The 22,553-nt window shown below is 35.8% G+C and overlaps 1 protein-coding gene across 1 annotated transcript; it reads right to left on the minus strand.

Annotated features, from left to right (window-relative positions):
* Positions 1-1,504: 1,504 nt before the first annotated feature.
* Positions 1,505-2,876, minus strand: LOC113329866 (cytochrome P450 71B35-like). The gene is made up of 3 exons (XM_026576690.1): positions 2,511-2,876; positions 2,312-2,461; positions 1,505-2,032 (listed from the first exon to the last, which is right to left on the minus strand). Exons 1-3 carry the CDS (start codon positions 2,874-2,876, stop codon positions 1,505-1,507), a joined length of 1,044 nt encoding a protein of 347 aa, XP_026432475.1.
* Positions 2,877-22,553: the final 19,677 nt, after the last annotated feature.

Here is a 22,553-nt window from a genome sequence, read left to right on the forward strand (position 1 = left end):
TTTTATCTATCTTTTTTTAGTATTCCAATGAGTGTTTATCGATTTTTTTTTATTTTATTTTATGTGTTTTTTTCACCAGAATCAATTGTTATTATTATATATATATTTTTGTAAGTACATGTATCCCTCTGTATCCCGCATCCCTACTTTTTTGAAAAGTGATGAATCTCCATATCAGTATCGCCGTATTAGTGTCCCTATATCAGTATCGGTGCATCATAGCCTGAAAGCCATCATTATCACCACCGCCACTTCATTTGTGTATATCTATATATATATATATACACAACATAAAATTGTCCCCCAAATGGATTCAAGTCAAGCAATCAATATATCGGTTCATGAATCACAAAGTTTGCCATCTAGTTTTTCTTTATCTACATATTCTGTCTCGGAATCATCTCACTATCACACCGTTATTCCACTACCCACTTTAATCCATACAAAAATGCTTGATGTAAAGCACTTCTTTATTTTAGAAGTGCTCATTTTCAAAGAACCTCTAAAATAAGTGCGCAGAAAATCGGACTCGAAACATGAGGTCTCTCCAGGCAACTGAGAATACCACTATGGAACTCGCATTTCATGAAACCGTCATGAATCGAGCGAGGTTTTGTTACTTATAGAAACTTCGGTTTCTTGTCTGCTCTGGTTAATGCATGATATTAAACAAGACGTCGTCAATTTCACACTTTTCAGACTCTCCAGTCTGGAGATTAGTTAGAACCATAGGGAAATTTAGGTCATTATCTAGACCCATTATGCCTATGGAAGCCCTGAATTAGTGGGCGTGACCTTCTATACAATTTTAACTCCGCATAGGCATATCCTTGTATCTTGGAAAGATCTTGGAAAAGAGCTAGTTGGTTTGTAAGATGTGCATCTGTGAAGTTTGCTTGCATTATTAACATTTTTTCGCGTGTTTGCCACTTTCCTTTCCTAATGATGTGCAAGTGACGCCAGGGTTTCTTTATCAAGTTTTACTATCAATTTTCATTTTTATAAAGAAAAGAAAAGGAATCGCTAGATATCTTTTTTTTATTATTTGTTTTTTGAAGGAAAAATCGCTAGATATCTCAATGTTAACAACATCTCTATTCTATTTAACTTGAAAATGGAATTTGGAAGAAAATAAAAAGGCATCCGAAGGTACACTTTGAGGCCTTCTGGGAGAGAAAGCATGAATTTGATTTTGTTCCAAAGTGGAATATATGGTCTTCAGAACTCTCTCTTGATTAACATCTCTGCATTAGAGTTAAATCAAAGTTAGAAATACAAAGTCATGTAGAAACACTTTTGAAAAACCTTTAAAAAGAGTGTCCACAAAACCAAGCACGGAACACGCAGTCTCTCCTGGCAAATGACAAGAACACTGTTATTTAAAAATAGATATTCATTTATTTTTTATTGAGAACTGGAAATTCCATGCATTCTTACAATATTTTGTACTGTTGTTTCTTAGCATCATATGCACTTGGTGGCAACTAGTGCAAGTGGATATTTCTTATGAGTACCTATCCCCGATGTTCCTCAATGCTTTGTCTTCCATTTTCATGCCTTTCGGCAATTCCCAATTAAAGCAGTATGGTAGATTGGCCAGGATTAGCTCCATCGATATGGGTGCTAAATCAAAATTTTGTCCTCCTGTAAAATCAATGGAGAAATCTTTAAACCTCTCTGAGATAAATTGGTCTGGCTTGTCCCAATACTCTGGATTCCTCCCGATAGCCCATGCATTTATTAGGATCCTTGTGTTTGGGTATACATCGTATCCGCTGATAACGTGATGCTTTGTACATTCTCTTGGAAGCAACAATGGTCCCGGTGGGAGTAGTCGGAGAGTCTCTTTAACCACCATTTTTAGGTACAAGAATTGACCAAGCTCTGATTCTTCTACCTTCCCTTTTGCTGTTCCGACATAGTTCCTAATCTCTCCTTGAACTTTCTTCATTGCGTCTGGATTTCTAGCCAGTTCTACCATTGCCCAATTCATAGTTACAGCAGATGTGTCTACTCCAGCAAGAAATACATCCTAAATATGCTTTCTCGTATTAGAAATTTAGAAGCTCGAATATTATAAACATGCAATGCGAAACAAAGCAAATTTTCTTTACTCGCAACTCATTGTTACCTCTACTTTCTCCGTCACAGCCATATGGTGAAGCAAAGAAAGAGGTAAACAATCAATAGATTCACAGCTGCTTAATATAATTAGGTCGTCTGTTGTAGACACTGTCTAGGTGGGTTGGCCGGTTTGTGGAAATTATACACACAAGGTTGAAATTACTCATTTACAGTCTACTACACGTACCAGAAGAACTGCTTTAATATGGTCATTAGTGAGACGAACAGTGCTCGATCCGTCCTTCTTGATTTTCAGCAAAACGTCTATGAGATCTTTATGTTCGGATTTGTTTCTCTCCGGGCTGAGATGCAAGTCTCTGATTGCACCCTTTTCATACTAAAAAGATGAAGAAAACATAGTTTTCTCATCTCTATCAAATACTCACAATAAGGGCCAAAAGCAATATATCTAAGTAATTGTATGTAAGGCGTTTCGGACCAGCAAAAGGAGGTCTAGTACAAAAATCAAGATCATATGTTTTCAAGACTTGTTCGGCAGCCTCTGCCGATGTGATTACGACCGTGGGTACACTACCAAGTTGTAGAAGCATGACGGGGCCATATTTTTGCGAGAGTTTATGTAGAATGTGGTGAGGAGGTTTGCCTAGTTGATGTAAGTTACCGGTGATGGGAAGTTTCGGAGGACCAGGGGGAATGTTATGTTTGTGGTGACTGAATTTGACGAGGAAGTATAGAGGAAGGAAGATAAGAGGAAGTAGTAGTAGAACCAAATTGCAAGGAAAAAGCTCCATGTTTCGAAATGATTCAAGTAGCTAGAGATAATAGATTTTCGTACATCTTCTGGTGTGCTTACGTCTTTATAAAGGTAGTTGAGTCGAGGACTTACAGATCTGACCTAGTACACAAGCTACTCATTATAGTTCCGTCACTGCTGGTTGAATTCTTGGTTTCGTTTCTTCCACTCATCCACTCATCTCCAACAGTCCAACTCATACGGAAGGTAAATTTTTTATGTTACATATGATCTATATTCTTTGGAGATATAATATCTTAATGAGATATGTTGACTTTGGATGAAAAGTGACCAAAGTTGCGTTTGGGTCGGCCAAAATTTTTAATTAGAGTTTGGGTTACTGGACCATTATTAACCGCCTTGACTGTTTGAGAACTCTGTTATATGCTGAAATTACTAAATTGATCTTAACAATTTCTTAGTTTTACTAACTAAACCGAACAAATCTTCACAAACCAAACGGATCTTCATCTTCAATGTCCAAAAATAAAAACCGGAGATAAAAATCCACTAATTACAGAATACAAGACCCCAATTGAAGTTATGCGTCGAGAAAAATGTAAGCACATCAAACCGTTTTTGCTCCATGTCGAGGTTATGGGAATAACCTGATCCCAATTTCTTATGTTTAGTTTGTGTAGCAATATCAATTAACATGACCAAAACTCTAGCCACTTTCTGCAACCACAACTGCTAACTTTTAGATTTTCTTTGTTCTTCCTCAGATTCAAAATAAATACAAATCAAAACCCATCAACATCGACTACCACCTGAAATCATCACCAAGAGAACAGCACCATCTATCTACGATCGATTTTCAAACCAAATCAATATTCAAATAGAATTCAAACCAAACCCTAATTCTTCACAGCAACAGAGTCTTCTTCTCCAAATCTTTCATTCACCATTCATTTCCCATTGTATTTTTTCTCGGATCAATCATCAAACCCTAAACCTGAACCTATTGTTCCCCTCAGTTCATCACCATCAATTCGACCTCTTTAATTTACAATCTCAACCAACTAATCGCCTTCTTTCTTGTTCACTGATTCATCATCTTTGCCCAATTCACACAGACCGAAGCCCATCGAATCAATTACGACAACAACAAAAGACTCACAGACGAGAAGGGGAAGAAATGGATGCTTCTCGATTTAGATTTTAGGGTTATTATTAAAACTGGGTCTTGGTACACATGTCAGTCACATGCAGACAGTCACTAACACTGTTAACTAAATTCAAATTAATTAAAATGATAATTATTTTAGTAACGGTCAATACGGCCAACGACGGTCCTGTGATCCAAATTCTAATTAAAATTTCTTGGTGACCCAAACATAACTTTAGTCACTTTTATGTTACCCAAAATCAAAATATCCCTATCTTAATCAATAACAAGCATTACGATTTTAATAGAACTTGATGTTATATGTAATGCAGTAGTTCTCCACGGACCGATAAAACAGACAAGATAAAAAACGCCTTTCACATATTTGTTTTGTGAACCCCGCCTCTCGGAAGACGTATATGGGTGGGCTGTGAGGAGCGGTTTTTGTGTGTGATTTTTCCTTCGATCTGCCAAGACTTCTTGTATGTAATGTTGCTTGAGCGTTACCCAGTGCCGTTACGGCATGGATTACTTTTAGTACTCGTACGAAAACAAATATGATAAGGCATTAATGGTCCTCCTTATACATCACATACATATTCAACGACGAAAATGAAATGAAACAAAGAACGAAGCAGACACAAATGTACATGATCCACCCATTATGCCAAGTAAACTCAACTCATTAGCATTATAATCGAGTACAACTCGTTGATTGTAGTTTCCCTTGGGTCCTATTTGGATTTGCTCTTTCGTAATCATGTTGGGAAACAAGTTTGATACTCTAGAAAAGTGTGAATGCCAATAATTCTTTATAACAAAATTGGTTAAAAATACCAAAATCAACGATTTCTGGATAAAAAAAACTTGTAAAATTTGATACTGTTTAAATGGACAAGAATGTAAAAATAGTCAGGATGTAAATAGTTTCATCCTACCCATTTTGAAATACTTTTTCTTATTTTTAATTTATATTAGGATGCATCCAGTTTCATCCATACTCTTTTTTAAGTTTAAGTCAGGATGAATCCAGTTTCATTCTAGCTATTTTTTTGGTGTCCATTTTACTTATACTAATTTTTACTCGTCCATTTGAACCATGCTTTAAAATTATTTGGACAAATGATCCATTTTCCGTTCTTTATACATGCATCACAGTATAGGAGGTCGTGTGTAAGGTAATGAAGTAGCCCAGCGATACACAGTATCCCGACAAGCAACAGCTCTCTTCTTAATCTGCTTTATCTTATCTCGAGGAAGCTTACCTCGACGGTGAAGATGAGAGGCTATTCCCTAGTCTAAAAAGATGTGACAGCTGCGAGGGGACAGAAGCAGCTGACATATCTAATTAGCATTAAACGCAATAAAGCAAATCCTTGACATAGCTAATCAGCATTAAATGCAATAAAGCAAATACTTTGTACTGTTGTTTCTTAGCCATCGCCTCTTGCGACATGATTATGGGCTCTTTCTCCTCCTCTCTAATGTTTTTCGCCGCTTCCTTGGTGTTTTGTTTGGCCTCGGTTGTTTTCAATAACTTCCTCATCTCTTGCTCTCTCCGGACGTGGCCGTCCAGTTTTCTCTGCATCTCCTGCATGGAGGGCCGCGTGAAAGGTGTGTCCCCCACTGCTGTCTGTTTATCTTTCTCCTGCGCGGCATCTGGTGTTCTTCCTTGTATGATTGGGCTCGATACAATTCTCACTCTCTTGCCTTCCAGGTTGGGCGGCTGGTTGATCAACTGGTTCTCTAACGGGCATGCGCTAGTGTTTTTTTGGTGCGTCATGGTGGACTAGGCACGAACCTCCGGATGTGGTCGCCAAATGTTGAAGGTGGAATACGACTTTGGATGAGAATATTCATTCATATCTCGATTAATTTGCATATCCCCAATTGTGTTCTTTATAAAGGCTTGGATTATGTGGGAGATAAAGTCGACAGAGAAAACTTTAAATCTTGTTTAAGGCTTGCGACTTATGGATTTTGGACACACTTATTAAACACGAAATCATGGGGATAAAACCAAAGTTGTAAGCTTGAATTTTCTTCTCATTACTAACCAATTACTTTTCTTTTATCAGGTCTAGCATTCCTTCGGTACAATATAAGTTAACTAATAATAAGAGATGTATACGGAAATAAGCCTAGTATTCTATCCCAAAAATCAATATTGGGCTCTTCTTTCAACACTTTACAAAACTAGGTCTCCATCCAAAAAAACGAAACTAAATTTGTGTAAAGCAAGACGGAAACTTAGCTTAAAGGAAGTTTCCATTTTATAATGAAGCCATAAGACTTCATCAGATTAAAGCTTAGGGTTCGAAGCATAGATCACGACGTAAGTAAAGGAGGATTTGAAAAAGGACGTGAATGGATCAATTGGGAGAAATTCGAAGCACCAACTGCATGACAAAGGTAACGACCATAATGGCAACCAAATATGGGCTCTGGAAAATAATTAAGGGTCTCTAACTACATGACAAAAAGGTCATGAAATAGTAATTGGTGGATAATTCTTATCCCAATCTTTTTTAAATGCCTAAACTGTCCTCAAATGATTAATGTTAACAATTAATTAAATTAAGTTAATTAGTGTGGTTAGATTAACAAGATTTTAGAATTAAAATGTGGAAAAATAGGGTATATGGAAAGTCGTTAATGAATTGATACCACCATTGACGATTTAAACCTATAATTTTTTCAGGTTATAAAAAATCATCATGGTAATATGATAAATCCTGACGACTTTTTCATGTTATGAAAAATCGTCATGATAATATAATAAATCCTGACGACTCTAATAATTATCGTCACCCAAAATTTTTATATATAAACGACCCTAAAATTTCAAATGACGATCTCTATCATAATTGCTAATGACCCTCAAGTTAGAAATGATGACTCGTTTACTTAAGACCAATTCAAAACACAATCGTTAAGTTTCCTGGAGTAATGAATGAGTCAGTAAGGCCACATGAATTAGTTACTAAGGCCACAATCGTTAAGCTTCCTAGAGTAATGAATGAGTTAGTAAGGCCACAATCGTTAAGCTTCTTAGACTAATTCAAAACACAATCCTTTGGTAACGACCTTCAAGTTAGCAACAGTGGAGCCAATTTTTTTTTTTAGGAATACTCCCTAGCGTAAGTTGACGACACTTTTAATTTTTGTAACATAGAGGCTGTATGTTTGCCTCGTAGAGTCGTTAACTTTTAAAAAAGGGTCGTTCGCAAAGGATCGTCATATGTTTCTATATTACGGTAACAACTCTAATCCAGGGAGAAAAAAATGAAAAATAAGAATTTGGGTCGTTATATCCCTCCTCATATACCCTAACGATTTTTCATAGTTTCTACATGCATATGAAAAATCGTTAGGTTTCAGGATTTTCGGGTTGACGACCCTTTAACTGTAACTGATTTTTTTTCTTCGTGTCGTTAATGGAAGAGAAGATGGAAATGAAATGGAGGAGAGGAGACTCCGATTTTTTTTGTGAAAAGATGGAAATGAAATGACGCTTAAGGTTAAGGGTAGTGAAATTTTTTTTTAAATTTTATTATAGATTAAGAGCAAAATAATATTTTCACTGCATTTTGAAACACTCTTAAAACAAATGGAATGGATATAAATTTGGTAAGACCCCCAATTATTTTTGGGGGCCCTAATTAAGCCTTGTTAGTGCAAGTACGGTATAATATTCATTGGAGACCATAATGACAACCAAATATAGTGCAACCCTGTGGTACCAGTCTCAATCAATTTAACACGTGATCTGGTCTGGCAGATCAATGTTCATCGCCAAAACCGAAGCTGGTACAGTTTCCCACCCCTTTCCCGCATTCCTTTCCACCACTAGGTGGCGCCATCTAAACCTTGGAGTTCACCATCTATTCATCTGTGATTCCTATGGAGAAACACAGGGATCCATTATTATTAGCGATGACGGATGCCCACATGACACGTAGGGGATCAAGTTTGGCTTCATTTGTTTTGTCTTGTTCTGGTGTTTGGAAGGGGGCGCTCTTAACCCAAAACACTTCCCAAATTCCTCAATTTTTACAAGTTAGGGAGGTGGAACTTTTAAAAACTACAAAAACATAAATTTTGGTCCCATCAAAATTTAATGTTTGAATTATCTTTTTTGTCCCTATTGTGTTTTGTAAAATGACAAAAATTACACTTAAGTACATATACAATCAATTTTTTATTTTTTATATTTTATTCTTTAGATATCATTATATTTTATTTTCAAACTATTTTATGATACCATTTCATTTAATTTGTCAAAAATAAAATAAAAATAAATATTAAATAATTACTTAATGTTAGTTTGTTTGTTTTTTTGAAAATTAAATATATATATATATATATTATATTAAAAAGTGGTTAAGTAAAATAATTTTTTTAAACAATCACAATAACACCGACAATTATTAAATTTAATATTTTATATATTTATATTTAATAATAAAAAAATTAATTTATTATTAAACCCAAAAGAATTGAATAAAAATATTTTCAGAGATATGTTTGTTTTTGTCATTCGCCACAACATCAATGGTTGAATCTGATATATTATCAAGCACATTTTAATTGTTTTTTTAATCAGCTTTAACCTTAATTAATATTTTACCAAACGTCTAACTGATTTTTTCTCACAGCAAAGCACAACAATGCATAACAGAAAAGTGCTTTTATAAAAACCGTAGCAATACCAAACTAAGCTCTTGTCTAGTACGACTGGTTACATACGAGTGGCGGAACTACCTAGTGACTTGGGCTGGCCCAAAGTTTAGAAAAGCTCATTTTACCACGGTTTTAAGTTCGGTAAAAGAAAACATGCCTAAAACATAGGCTTAAACCACCCCACAAATCTATTTAATTTTCAAGCCACCCAACTTTATTTTCCAGCTCCACCACTGTACAATATGATATTCATTGTTAACACACTCATAATCTAGTGGTGCAACAATGTCCAACAACGATACTTGCTGACTAGATACTGTTTTACTGTATGTACTTTGAAGCGCATCATGCGAGGGATAAATTGTTATTTCACCTGAAACATGCAACGGGACCAGCGTATATGGTCTCCATTTCCACTGTATTTTAATTGTGTAATATATTTTGCCTTTTCGGAAAGCATCCAATAAAGAGGAAAAAATAAATTTTGCAGCGCTAAGTAATTATCGAAAAAAATCAAAACGAGAAGGAGGGATGATAATATGATGAAAACAAATAAAGATAAAAGACCGTAAAAAAACTTGTAACAAAACCTTTAAACATTTTCCATTTTTGGGATCCGTGATTTACCAACAAGGTCTCGAAGGGCTTGGTGTAGGTTGAATAGTGTACTCCCTCTGCATGCTACTATTTGATATTGTCCATACCATCAAAAATGGCCAACACAGAGTTTATTGAATGAATTTCTTTCTTCACCACCTAAATGAGATTTAGGATAATATCGAGGATTTTAAACAGTTTCCACCAACATCTGACATCTCCAAACTCCCCGCAGGCGCTTGAGTTCATGTACATTTTCAAATTCTCAAAGAAATTTCCAAACGAAGTTAGAGATAGATAATAACAGAGATTTTTTATAAACTTGGGGAAGAAACACTTAGTGCAAGGTGTGAACCGAACTAATAATCATGAAACAATTCACCTATATCAATTAAGTGTGCAGTGAATGATTCATTGGAAGCAAACAAAAAGAATAGGAATTGCGTGTAACATGCATTATCCAGCCAAAAGAGCCACCTTTTTATCGGATTATAGACTACCCAAACCAGATCAAATTGCCAAATTGACAAAATTGAAGAAAATTCTCAAAAAAAGTCAAAAAAACAACTGAAGAAAGTTTCAAAGACATTAAAGTTTCTTCCTTTATCATTTTAAATTCACAAAGTTGAGCAGAAATTCCTCAAAATCAAGCAACCCCCATGTCTTAGATGATTGAGATACTAAGTTTCCAGTAAAAAAAACATATCAGAATTCCCCAAATTGAACAGAAAATTTTGTCAAAATCACATATAAACTAAAGAAACAACAAAACTGGGTATAGAATTAAAACAGGCTCCAAAAAGGTATTTACCAAATCTTCCAAAAATTCTGAAAATGATTAGAGAAGACCGACAGTCAAATAATAATGTGAAGAGGAATTCCTTCCTTTATTTGGAAGGAAAAATAAAAACGTTTTAGTATATTTTAATTGAGAAACACAAAATTGGTTAAAAAGAATAAAATCAACAATTTCTGGGTGAAAAAGACATCTAGATTTTGATACTGTTTAAATGGACAAAAATGTAAAAATAGTCACGATGTAAACAGTTTCATCCTACCCATTTTCAATTACTTTTTTTTATTTTTAATTTACATCAGGATGCATCCAATTTCATCCTCGCTATTTTTTACGTTTAAACCAGGATGAATCCAGTTTCATCCTTGCTAATTTTTTGGTGTCCATTTCACCATACTAATTTTTACTCGTCCATTTAAACCAAATTTTAAAAATATTTGGGCAAATGACACATTTTCCGGCTAAAAAACGGCATTTGCTCACCTAAATACAGCACATATGGATGGCTAGTCAGTATGGCCATGATTTGTGACGTTGACAATTTACATACCTGACAAAATTATCTCTCATTGTTTTTTACCTTTTGGTTTGTTATCGTTGGTGGGGGTTTGTACGAGGGATTGCATGATTGTAGCTACCCATTTTGCCCTAAGCATGTTTTTCAATATATCGGCTATATTATCTCCTTATATTAGTTTGTAGTTTGTTTTTTTTGATTCAACTTACTCGTATGTATTTGACTCATCTGAAACTAATTCATAGAAAAGAAATTTATTTTAGTCACATATATACTTAACGAGCCGGGTTTAAGTCAGATGCTAAATCGAGTAAAACTTCGAGTCATAAATCAGAAAAATAATAAAACAAAAAATTTGACATCTGACCGGAATATGAGTCAGACCCGAATACGAGTCAGATCCTAACGAACATGACTTACATGGGAAGTGTAGGGGAAAAGAACCGTCACATCCTTAAATCCTTTGATTGAAACTATGATTCTGCATTTTGCTTAAATTTTCAATTGTATATTGATACATGTTTCAAATGTAGTCCCATTTTAGGATAAAATCCCAAAACGCAGTCATTATCCTGACAGTAAAATCTCCCTAGAGCTGGTGCAAAATTTTTACATAGTGAAAGGTAAGTTGTAAAGGACAGTGACACTCCATAGAAACTAGTCTAAAAAATACGACAGCCTAGAGGTTTACCAAATTCTACAGAGATTATCAATCCAGTGGATCAAGTAGTGCTAATCTTGTAAACCCCTTATCGAGCCCGGACTTCTTCATTGCAAACAGGGGTAAGCAAAAACACCCACATCCATGGATTTTATCTAATCCAATCCGCATTTTAACCGGTGGACACGCAATCCGTTTCCAGATGGATCGGGTGCAGGTGAATTTTTGAAACCGGTCGTTTTCACGAGTTGGACGCGGTTGATATATCACCCATCCGTTGGATAACCAAAATGCAGTGACTGAGCTAGAAATTTAGTGCGGAAGGGGCTTTTAGGATTAACCTTTAGTAGACGACTGGCTTAAGCCTATAATTTAGGCCCGTTGATCGCCTCGTCACTAAATAGGTAGTGGAAAAAAAGGGAACTTTGGCATTTTTGGGTGGCTTAAGCCAGGTCTAGCTCGGCTTTAGCTCCATCTCTGCCAAACCGTAGGGAAGTTTGGGTGTCATACCAAAATATGAAGGATAAGCTAGAGCGTGAGCAAAATAATTATATTTAGATACCAGATGAATAACTGGGAATAGATTGAAAGAAAGGGACAAAGTTGAGGATATTATGGACTCAGTATGCATGATCACTAATATTCTTTTATCTATGTTTATTATACACAATATTAATATTAGTCTTTTGTAATTATGAAAGAAAGGGACAAAGTTGAGGATATTATGGACTCAGTATGCATGATCACTAATATTCTTTTATCTATGTTTATTATACACAATATTAATATTAGTCTTTTGTAATTATGTTTTGAGGTCCACCAATCCACCCGCATCCATTCAGTTCATCCGTGAGTATTTTACCCGTTGGGTAATGAATTGGACGTGGATGCACTTTTAATATCCGTCATTTTAATATATTGGACACTGCTGATACCAAATCCGCACCAACCCCAGCCATTGATCAGCCTTAATTGCAAATACATTTTTATAGAGCAAAACCCGTCGGAAAAGACGGCTAACATCGTCAATAATAATGGGAGTCTGCTTTTAATAAGAGTCGGCCAGGAAATTGTCTTGCTTGCTTCCAATTTTGATACCTTTAATTTTTATTATTTTATAGTACTTTCCGTTGAGAGGTAGAAAATGAAAATGAACAGCCCTATCCTACGATATTAATTAAAAGAAAAGTATTAAAGCCAAAGCAAAAGGGGACGGCAAAAATATTGTTGAAATTAAAGCTTGGGATACTAAAGAAAGTAAGTGGTACAACACTAATCAATTAGCTTTAAACTGGGCATTAGCAATTTGGCTTGCTACTCTTGATTCAAAAACATCAGCGATTCGATCTACAAGTTTATGGATAAAATATTCTTTCCTTCCGGAAGTATCTTTTTTCAAAGAAGAATACAACCAAATCAAATGGTTGGAATTATTTCCGGAATATACCATCATCTCTCCCTTATACATAATCAAAAAATGGGTATCTCTATGGTTTATTACTCTTTCTCTTCGCGATCTATTTGTAGTTGATATCCTTATTTGTATTAGGGTTTTGATTATCTTGATATTTTATATGTATTTTGATGTTTTTGTTAATCTTGTAAGCGAACACGTAATCACCATTTTGATTTGAATGAATTGAAATTTGTAGATTGACCCAAAACAAAAAAGCAATTTGGCATCGTATTGATGAATATCTTTTTAGCTCACCTAGTCTGCAAGTCTCGTTAGTCTTTATTTATTTGTTTATTTTCAATGTTAAAGTAAGTTTAGAATATCAATCTACACGAAAACAATATATATTCATCAAATTTTCACTACAAAGGTGGTGACAAGCAAATATAGTGCAACTGTGCAAGGAAAACTCCATTACAAGACTCGGTCAATCTCATCTGCCATCTAGTAGAATAATGTTGATTGTTAAAACCGTTTTGCCATTTTCATTTTTTTTCTGAGACTGTTTCTTTATGTACCCCTCGACACACTGCTACCTAGAATCATTCATACTATCAAAAACGGCCAGAAAGCGTATTATATAACAAATTTTTTATCCACAACCAACTAAAACATATTTAGGACAATATATTATTGTTCAGCTAAAGTATTTTTAAATAGCTTCCACCAACATCTCTGAACTTCATGTAGCTTGATTTTATTTCATGCATGATATTCTTAATTTTGAAAGAAATCTGTTCCCGAAGTTAAAGATCGATTGCAATGGAGATTTTATATATAAATTAAAGGATGAAAATATAATGTAAGTGAAGCTAACTAACATTGCTAAAAACTACACCTATGTAGATAGAGTGTGTACTAAACTAAACAAAAAGGATATTGCATGTGACATGCATATGTAGAGGGTATTTATTTCATACAGTGATTTACTTGTAATTAATATCTTTATTTTTATACAACAACAAAAGGTTGCCCAAGGCTTTTTAACAACGTGCGTAGGTATAATTTTAGGGACCACTGTTCGGTCTTATACATTTAAAAAGAAACCTTGTACAACCATATATGAAGAGTGATTATCATTTCGTTTCGTTAAAAAAAACGACCTCAATCGTGGGTTTTAAAATTGGGCCATATATTCAGGAAGTTGTAAGCCCACAAGAAACATAATGGTCATAGAATCTGTGGAGAACTAAACTAACGAATCATTTGTGGATTCGTATAATTCGCGAATGCGAGGAACTAATATAATATACGTATGGAGCTCGTAGTTGTAAATGTTCGCGAACGATACGTAAAAATTCATGATTTCAAAAATTTCGTGAATCATTCGCGAGTTTACTAACTAGGATCTGCCATCAAATGGAACAATGCAGATTGTCGGTTTAAATTTTATCTTTTTTGTGAGACCATTTCCGCATTCATGTAATTTAGAGCTAACTACCTTTTTCTAATACACGGTTTTCGTGGGTTTATTTTTTTATTTTTTATTTTTTTTTGGTTTTTGGATATTTTTCTAGAAGGCTTTAATGCACTGACAATCCTCTGTTGCAACAATGATGCCTACTAAGTAAATTTTTCTTATATGTATATTGAAGTATATCCAGACCTCACGAAAAATCCGAGAATGAACACCCAGCGGGATAAAATGATCTTTAACCCACTACATGCAACATAAACCATTTTTCAATTGTTTGATTTTTAGTACAAATTTATAAAAGGCCAAGTGAATAAATATTTTTTCCCGAAGTAACACAGAAGAAGAAACAATAAGTTTTACCGACTATTCGTCAAAGAGATTTTAGTTTCTCTAATAAACACTCATTTAATAGAGTCAGAAAAGAAGAAAAAAAATATAGGAAACCATGTCTAACCTCCAAAAAAAAGATATAAGAAAATAAAAAACATGAATTTTCATTTAATGAAACATATAAGCATTTGCAGGGAGTTATTCCACTTTACGAACTGAACTTGACGGGCTTGTTCTATGTTGAATAATGTACAACAGAGATTTATTCCACCAAAAATGTACAACAAAGAGTTTAGACGATGAACTTATTGCTGGATTCATCTAAAATATATTTGGGACAATATCATGATCATTCGACCTAAGTATTTGAAATAGTTTCCACCAACATCTCCGAATTACCCGCATATGTATCCTGATATAACTTCAGGTTTACTTTTTAATTTTCAAAATTCTATAATTGGTTCATGATGAGTGCCAAATATTGTATATATTTTATCCCTTTTTGTTGGCAATTTAACTCATCTTTTATGCATTAATTCTACATTTTATCCCATATTCTGTAGTTTCATTGTTTTCAAGAATAAATATTTTTCTTACTTAATTTTGCATTTTTAGGTAATAAATAAAGATTGGATGAGTTGCGGAGCGAAAAGAGCAGAAAAGTAGTGAAAAGCCGGGAGAAATTACGCAAGGAAGCCGCAAAGAATGGAGCGCACGTCCAAAAAGCTGGAAATGGGCTCAAGAAGAAGAAAGTTGTTCTTAAAGAAGAAGTGGGCTCAAGGTTTTCCAAGCCCAAACTCATTTCCCAAACCCATATTCTATACCCAAAAGCCTAAAACCCAAATCCATACCCGCTTGCGTCTTCAGCCGTCAGATCAGTTCTCAGAAGCATCCGACGGTCGCTCCCTTGCTGTGCATCGAAGTTTGATATCTCCGCCTAACACTACAACACCTAACTCCATCTGGCATCGTTGATTTTGTTGTATTATATAATCCAGCGGTCGCTACAAGTTTCACTTCATCTCACCGTCCGATTGATCTTTCATCTCCCTATCCCACGGCTCAGCGTCGCAGATCATCAAACTCGATACACTCGCCTCACACCCAAGTGCCGAACACCCTATACCCATCCAAACACACCTTTCTTCTTTCTTCTCCATCTCTTCTTCCTTCAGAACCCGTACCACCACCATGTCCGTCTCCATCACCACCACCTTACCCCAAATCACTCCACTATCTTCTCCCCAACTCTATTCTACCTAAGCCCATCATCACCATCACGTACTATCTCTTTAGCATCACTAATTTCTCCAATTTCTCATCTCTCTGCTCACTGAAACCCTAGGTGAGAAATTGGGGATATAAGTGATGATTAAAGCAACAATTGGAGCATGAGAGGAACGAGAAGAAGCAGAAGAAGAGTGGGTCGACGAGATGGAGCGAGTATCTCATCAACAGTAGGTAAATCAATTTCACCTAATTTCACTGTTTTGGGGGAAAATTGGGGGAAAACCCTAAATGGGTAATTGGGTATAAATGAGTGTTATGGGGAGTGTGTGAAACACACTGTATATCTCTCTGGACTAGCCAGTAGAGAATTTGTCACAAAATTTTAATGAATTTCAATTTTAGTTGCTTGTCAGTTAACAGTTGAACATTGCAGAAGTTTTTAGTTATCTCAAATGTTGCTAGTTGTGCTTGAATTATTACATGTGATGAATGTGATTGCCTTATTCATGTTTAGCATGAGCTAAACAGCATTAGGCCAAGGCTCAGCTGAAGCCTTGTGCACTGTCATGTGACTAGAAGCTAGGATAGTTCTCCTGTTGCTATGTTTTGATTGAGCAAATGGGAGATACCAATGCTCATAGAGCCTGTGATTGGCTGTACTGTCAAAAGACAGCCAATGCTAGGGGCAGACTAGTGAGCAATTTGGTATTCTTCTATTTCTAGATGTATGCATAGGATCAAACACAACCTAGAAACATGTCATTTGATTAGGACACAAGGTGGATCCTAAGCCTTGGCTTAACCACCAATCCCTTCTCAGTAACTTGCATTTTCAGTCCTGTGTGCTTTCAATTCAGTTAATTTTCTTGCTTTTTTTTCCTTGCACTTTGAAGCTTTTTGTGCACTGAAGTCAGTGCACAATCCTCACCTTGCCCTTGGCTTCCAAGCCTTGGTTCTTTGCTGATTTACCTTGTCTGTTTTCTTCCCTTGCTGCTGTGGTTCTTGTCTGTATGCCATATTGCTTTACCTGCCCTTAGCTCACTACACACCTTAGCTAGGAAGACTTCTTGTATGCTCCTCTCCCTGTGGACAAACCCCTACTCATCATTTTATTACAAATCTTGGCCTTGTATACTTGCAAGTGTTTTGTGTGCTTCTAATCATCACAACAAGTTTTTGGCGCCGCTGCCGGGGATTGGTGCTGTGTTTTATCTGTGTTTTTCTTTAGCTATTTTGCATTTCACTGCATAGCATTTGCATCTGCATCCGCTTCACTTCATTTGTTGTTGGACCTGCTGTTCTGAACCTGTCTTTCCTCTGCTGGGACGCCACCAAGGAAAAGAACCAAAGCCCAACTGGGTTTTTGCAACAATATCAGAGCAGCTGGGCTGTGCTAAAAAGGTAAGCCTAAACCCATTCATTGAGAGAACCCAACCTGTGGGCTTCCAAATTTCTTTAATTGTGGGCTTGTAATAATTAACCCAATTTTTTTGGGCTTTTTATTTTTCTATTTTAGGTTTGTAATAATTTATTTTTGGGCTTGTTTGTTTAATTTGTGGGCTTGTATTTATTTTGTGTGGGCTTGTTTAAATTCTTCCATTGGACTTGTATTTTGGACTCTGGGTTTAAACCCAGCTGAGCTTATAACTGATTGTGGACTTGCTTCCACTCAAAAGTGGACCTCGAAACCAAAGTTTTAAAACAAACCTCGGGCCTTAACCAACTGGGCCAAATTAAACTTTCAAAATTAAAATTTAGTGTTTCTTGAGCCGCAGCCTTCCTTCCATTCCATTAGAGGACAAACAGTGGGCTTGCTCCCATTTCAAAAACCAAATTTTATTGTCTTAATTTTATTTTCTTTTTAAAAAAAAAATAATAATAAAAATAAAAATATTTTCCCATTCAAAAAAAAAAATTTTTTTTTTGCTCCCATTTTTAAACCAAATCTTCTTTTTCTTTTATATCCCATCAAAAACCAAATTTTTAAAACCCATTAAAACCAAATAGTGGGCTTTGTGTCATTTCAAAATGGGCCAACCTCGTGCTCTCCATGAATACATGTATCCATCAATACAAATTCCATTATCATGTATTGTATTACCTCAAACCAATAACCCTTTTAAAATAAATGCAAACATGATACAAATACTTCCTATATTTCGAGGGTTCGATTCTGAGAACCCCTATACTCATGTAAGAGAGTTTGAGCAAATTTGTCGGACTATGCAACCTGATCATTTGTCCGAAGACTCTCTGAAATTGCGTTTGTTTACATTTTCTTTAAAAGAAAGGGCCAAAACATGGTTTTACGGTTTGAGACCACAATCAATCACCACTTGGGAACAACTCACTAATCAATTTTTCCAAAAAAATTTTCCACACCATAGGACCATCGCTATTCGTCAAAGTATCAATTGTTTTGTCCAATTGGATGAGGAAACTGTTTTTCACTATTTTGAACGTTTTAATGATTTGTTGAGTGAATGTCCGCACCATGGAATTGAGAAGTGGAGACTTGTCGTCATCCTCTATGAGGGACTAGACTTTAAATCTCGAACCATGGTTGAGTCTATGTGTAATGGTGAGTTTATTGATAAATCTGTGGATGATGCATGGAATTTTTTAGCCGAGATTGCAGAGAAAACCCATCAATGGGAATCCGTTAGGGAAACAGGAACAACACCACATGATATGATCATCCCCATGAATTAGAGTTTTATTCTTGTAATAGCTCCGACCTTAGGATTGAAAATTATCCTAGATTGCAAAATGCCTATCATGATGATGATGATGATTATGATGTTATGTTAGAAGAACATGTCTATACTAAAAATGTTATGGAACCTTTGGGTTCAAATACATTAGGCTTCTCTGCCCCGACCTTAATGCATGATATTTCTTCTAGTATTCCATGTGATGTTTCCCCTGATGTGCCGATGCGAAATCAATCTGTTGATGATGTTGATAATTCTGATTGTGATCTTGCCAATTTGATTGATGATTGTGAGCATGATGTGACATGTGTGTAGATGAGTTAGAAGATTTTGATTTGATTGATAATGATATGCCTATTCTTCTACCTAAGTCACAATCTGATGGCCTTCCACCCAACCTAGATTTGGTTTGTACCCATATTGTCAAACCGATTTTTCTGAAAATTCCTAATCTAGGATTGGAACTGTGTGCTTCCCAAGTCCTCTTGGACTATTTTGCTTCAAAATATAACACTTTTAAAGAGCCACAGTTGGAATGCATTTCTTTGCCCATCCCGAAAACAGTCCATTTCGAGCTAGACCTTTTGCATGATGAACCCCCGAAACTGCGCGATTTTGTTTTCAAAATTATATCTTCTGTAAAATCCAGGTTTGGGGGTAGCTCATTTTGTTTCACAGTTTCACTTGCGTTTCTTTCCTGTTATATATGTGTGAAGCTGTTGAAATGTCTACACTTCGTCTTTTGGGTTGATCCTCAACTCTTTAGACTTTTAGTGTATGGTGAATTTTTTTGTATATAATCCAGTAGATAAAATTTTAAAAAAAAACCCTTTTGTTCCTTTTGTATATATTTTGCTAATCCAATATGATCTCGGCTGAAATATGTTGGATTTTTGCCTTGAATAACGGAGTTTTAATTCTGCTTTCGCCGAAATCGGGTATTCTCTCTCCTTTTACTCTACTCAGCATGTCCCTTTCCATATGTTGCATCTTAATTCTTTCCATATTTTGAAACATTGAGGACAATGTTTAGTTTAGGTTTGGGGGTATAGAGTAGATACCACGATATTATGCTATAATTAAAAACAAACTCCTTCTTCTTTTTTTTGAAAAAATTGAAAAATTCCAAAAAAATTAAAAAATCAAAATTCAAAAAAATTAAAAAATGAAAAATCATAAAAATGGAGCTCATTTACCTTGAAATGTTGACTCTTGTGCAAATATGTATTTTTATTAGGAGTCTTAGTCTAGATATTTAGGCACCCTGATTCTAGCACAATTCACATAGTGATAAGAAATTTGCACGCGCACGATCTACCAATACATGTATGGCCTCGATCTTCAAGGTGTTGGATAGGAAGTTACGATTGCCAATCACTTTAGAATACTGAACGAAACTTGACTAGCTTGTTCTTTGGTTGGTTGGGATAGAAGGTGGAGGTTACACTAAGAAAGACAACCATCGAATTTAACTGGGTGCATCAAAAAGGGCTACCTCTTGCAAAGTGTCATGTAATTTTTTGTTTCCTTTTGTATTTGTATCAAAAGTGTTTCCTTGTTCAAAAAAAAAAAAAAAAAAAAAAAAAAAAAAAAAAAAAATCGATGTATATATTCAGAAAAAAAAAAGAGAGAAAAAAAAAATCAAGTATTTATCAATTCCATCATCTCTTGTTCCAAAAATAAAAAGAGAATAGTCAATGTAAATAAGAGTCATGTAAATAGTTATCTTTTGTGTTTTTGTGTTGTAAGCAAGGAGGGTGTATGCCATTGATGTACAACGCGAGTAATTGTGAAATACCTCCAACTCATTCACAATTCTCGTAAAGTCCGGACAGCTAGCTAGATTTCGACCTCAGTTCTTAGCCTGAGAAACTATCTCTTGGTGATTAGTAGTCATAACTTCAGATCTTTCTTTACACATGTGTAGATACACTTTACACTCTTATCACATGTCCTTATTTGTTATCAGTGCTAGGATTGTGCCTTCGATAGCTAGATTGACATCTCCATTTTGATGTGAGCTTAACTGTTTTGCACATGTCACATTTGATGGAATATGAGCTTATATTTTGTCCTTAGGTTTTGTAGGCACACCTCTGGTAAACCTTCACGAGACTTAAACTCGTCCACTAGGGACACTTAGTGGTTTAAAAGGCTTAGTGCATACGCCAAATGCATTCGAGAGACCAGCGACAGTGGTATAGTTAGGATTTCCTTAGTTCTGTTTTACTTGAGGACAAGTAAAATTCAGGTTTGGGGGTATTTGATGAGTGCCAAATATTGTATATATTTTATCCCTTTTTGTTGGCAATTTAACTCATCTTTTATGCATTAATTCTACATTTTATCCCATATTCTGTAGTTTCATTGTTTTCAATAATAAATATTTTTCTTACTTAATTTTGCATTTTTAGGTAATAAATAAAGATTGGATGAGTTGCGGAGCGAAAAGAGCAGAAAAGTAGTGAAAATCCGGGAGAAATTACGCAAGGAAGCCGCAAAGAATGGAGCGCACGTCCAAAAAGATGGAAATGGGCTCAAGAAGAAGAAAGTTGTTCTTAAAGAAGAAGTGGGCTCAAGGTTTTCCAAGCCCAAACTCATTTCCCAAACCCATATTCTATACCCAAAAGCCTAAAACCCAAATCCATACCCGCTTGCGTCTTCAGCCGTCAGATCAGTTCTCAGAAGCATCCGACGGTCGCTCCCTTGCTGTGCATCGAAGTTTGATATCTCCGCCTAACACTACAACACCTAACTCCATCTGGCATCGTTTATTTTGTTGTATTATATAATCCAGCGGTCGCTACAAGTTTCACTTCATCTCACCGTCCGATTGATCTTTCATCTCCCTATCCCACGGCTCAGCGTCGCAGATCATCAAACTCGATACACTCGCCTCACACCCAAGTGCCGAACACCCTATACCCAGCCAAACGCACCTTTCTTCTTTCTTCTCCATCTCTTCTTCCTTCAGAACCCGTACCACCACCATGTCCGTCTCTATCACCACCACCTTACCCCAAATCACTCCACTATCTTCTCCCCAACTCTATTCTACCTAAGCCCATCATCACCATCACGTACTATCTCTTTAGCATCACTAATTTCTCCAATTTCTCATCTCTCTGCTCACTGAAACCCTAGGTGAGAAATTGGGGATATAAGTGATGATTAAAGCAACAATTGGAGCATGAGAGGAACGAGAAGAAGCAGAAGAAGAGTGGGTCGACGAGATGGAACGAGTATCTCATCAACAGTAGGTAAATCAATTTCACCTAATTTCACTGTTTTGGGGGAAAATTGGGGGAAAACCCTAAATGGGTAATTGGGTATAAATGAGTGTTATGGGGAGTGTGTGAAACACACTGTATATCTCTCTGGACTAGCCAGTAGAGAATTTGTCACAAAATTTTAATGAATTTCAATTTTAGTTGCTTGTCAGTTAACAGTTGAACATTGCAGAAGTTTTTAGTTATCTCAAATGTTGCTAGTTGTGCTTGAATTATTACATGTGATGAATGTGATTGCCTTATTCATGTTTAGCATGAGCTAAACAGCATCAGGCCAAGGCTCAGCTGAAGCCTTGTGCACTGTCATGTGACTAGAAGCTAGGATAGTTCTCCTGTTGCTATGTTTTGATTGAGCAAATGGGAGATACCAATGCTCATAGAGCCTGTGATTGGCTGTACTGTCAAAAGACAGCCAATGCTAGGGGCAGACTAGTGAGCAATTTGGTATTCTTCTATTTCTAGATGTATGCATAGGATCAAACACAACCTAGAAACATGTCATTTGATTAGGACACAAGGTGGATCCTAAGCCTTGGCTTAACCACCAATCCCTTCTCAGTAACTTGCATTTTCAGTCCTGTGTGCTTTCAATTCAGTTAATTTTCTTGCTTTTTTTTCCTTGCACTTTGAAGCTTTTTGTGCACTGAAGTCAGTGCACAATCCTCACCTTGCCCTTGGCTTCCAAGCCTTGGTTCTTTGCTGATTTAATTTGTCTGTTTTCTTCCCTTGCTGCTGTGGTTCTTGTCTGTATGCCATATTGCTTTACCTGCCCTTAGCTCACTACACACCTTAGCTAGGAAGACTTCTTGTATGCTCCTCTCCCTGTGGACAAACCCCTACTCATCATTTTATTACAAATCTTGGCCTTGTATACTT

The sequence above is a fragment of the Papaver somniferum genome, unplaced genomic scaffold (assembly GCF_003573695.1).
Source record: "Papaver somniferum cultivar HN1 unplaced genomic scaffold, ASM357369v1 unplaced-scaffold_117, whole genome shotgun sequence".
Taxonomy (NCBI): Eukaryota; Viridiplantae; Streptophyta; class Magnoliopsida; order Ranunculales; family Papaveraceae; genus Papaver; species Papaver somniferum.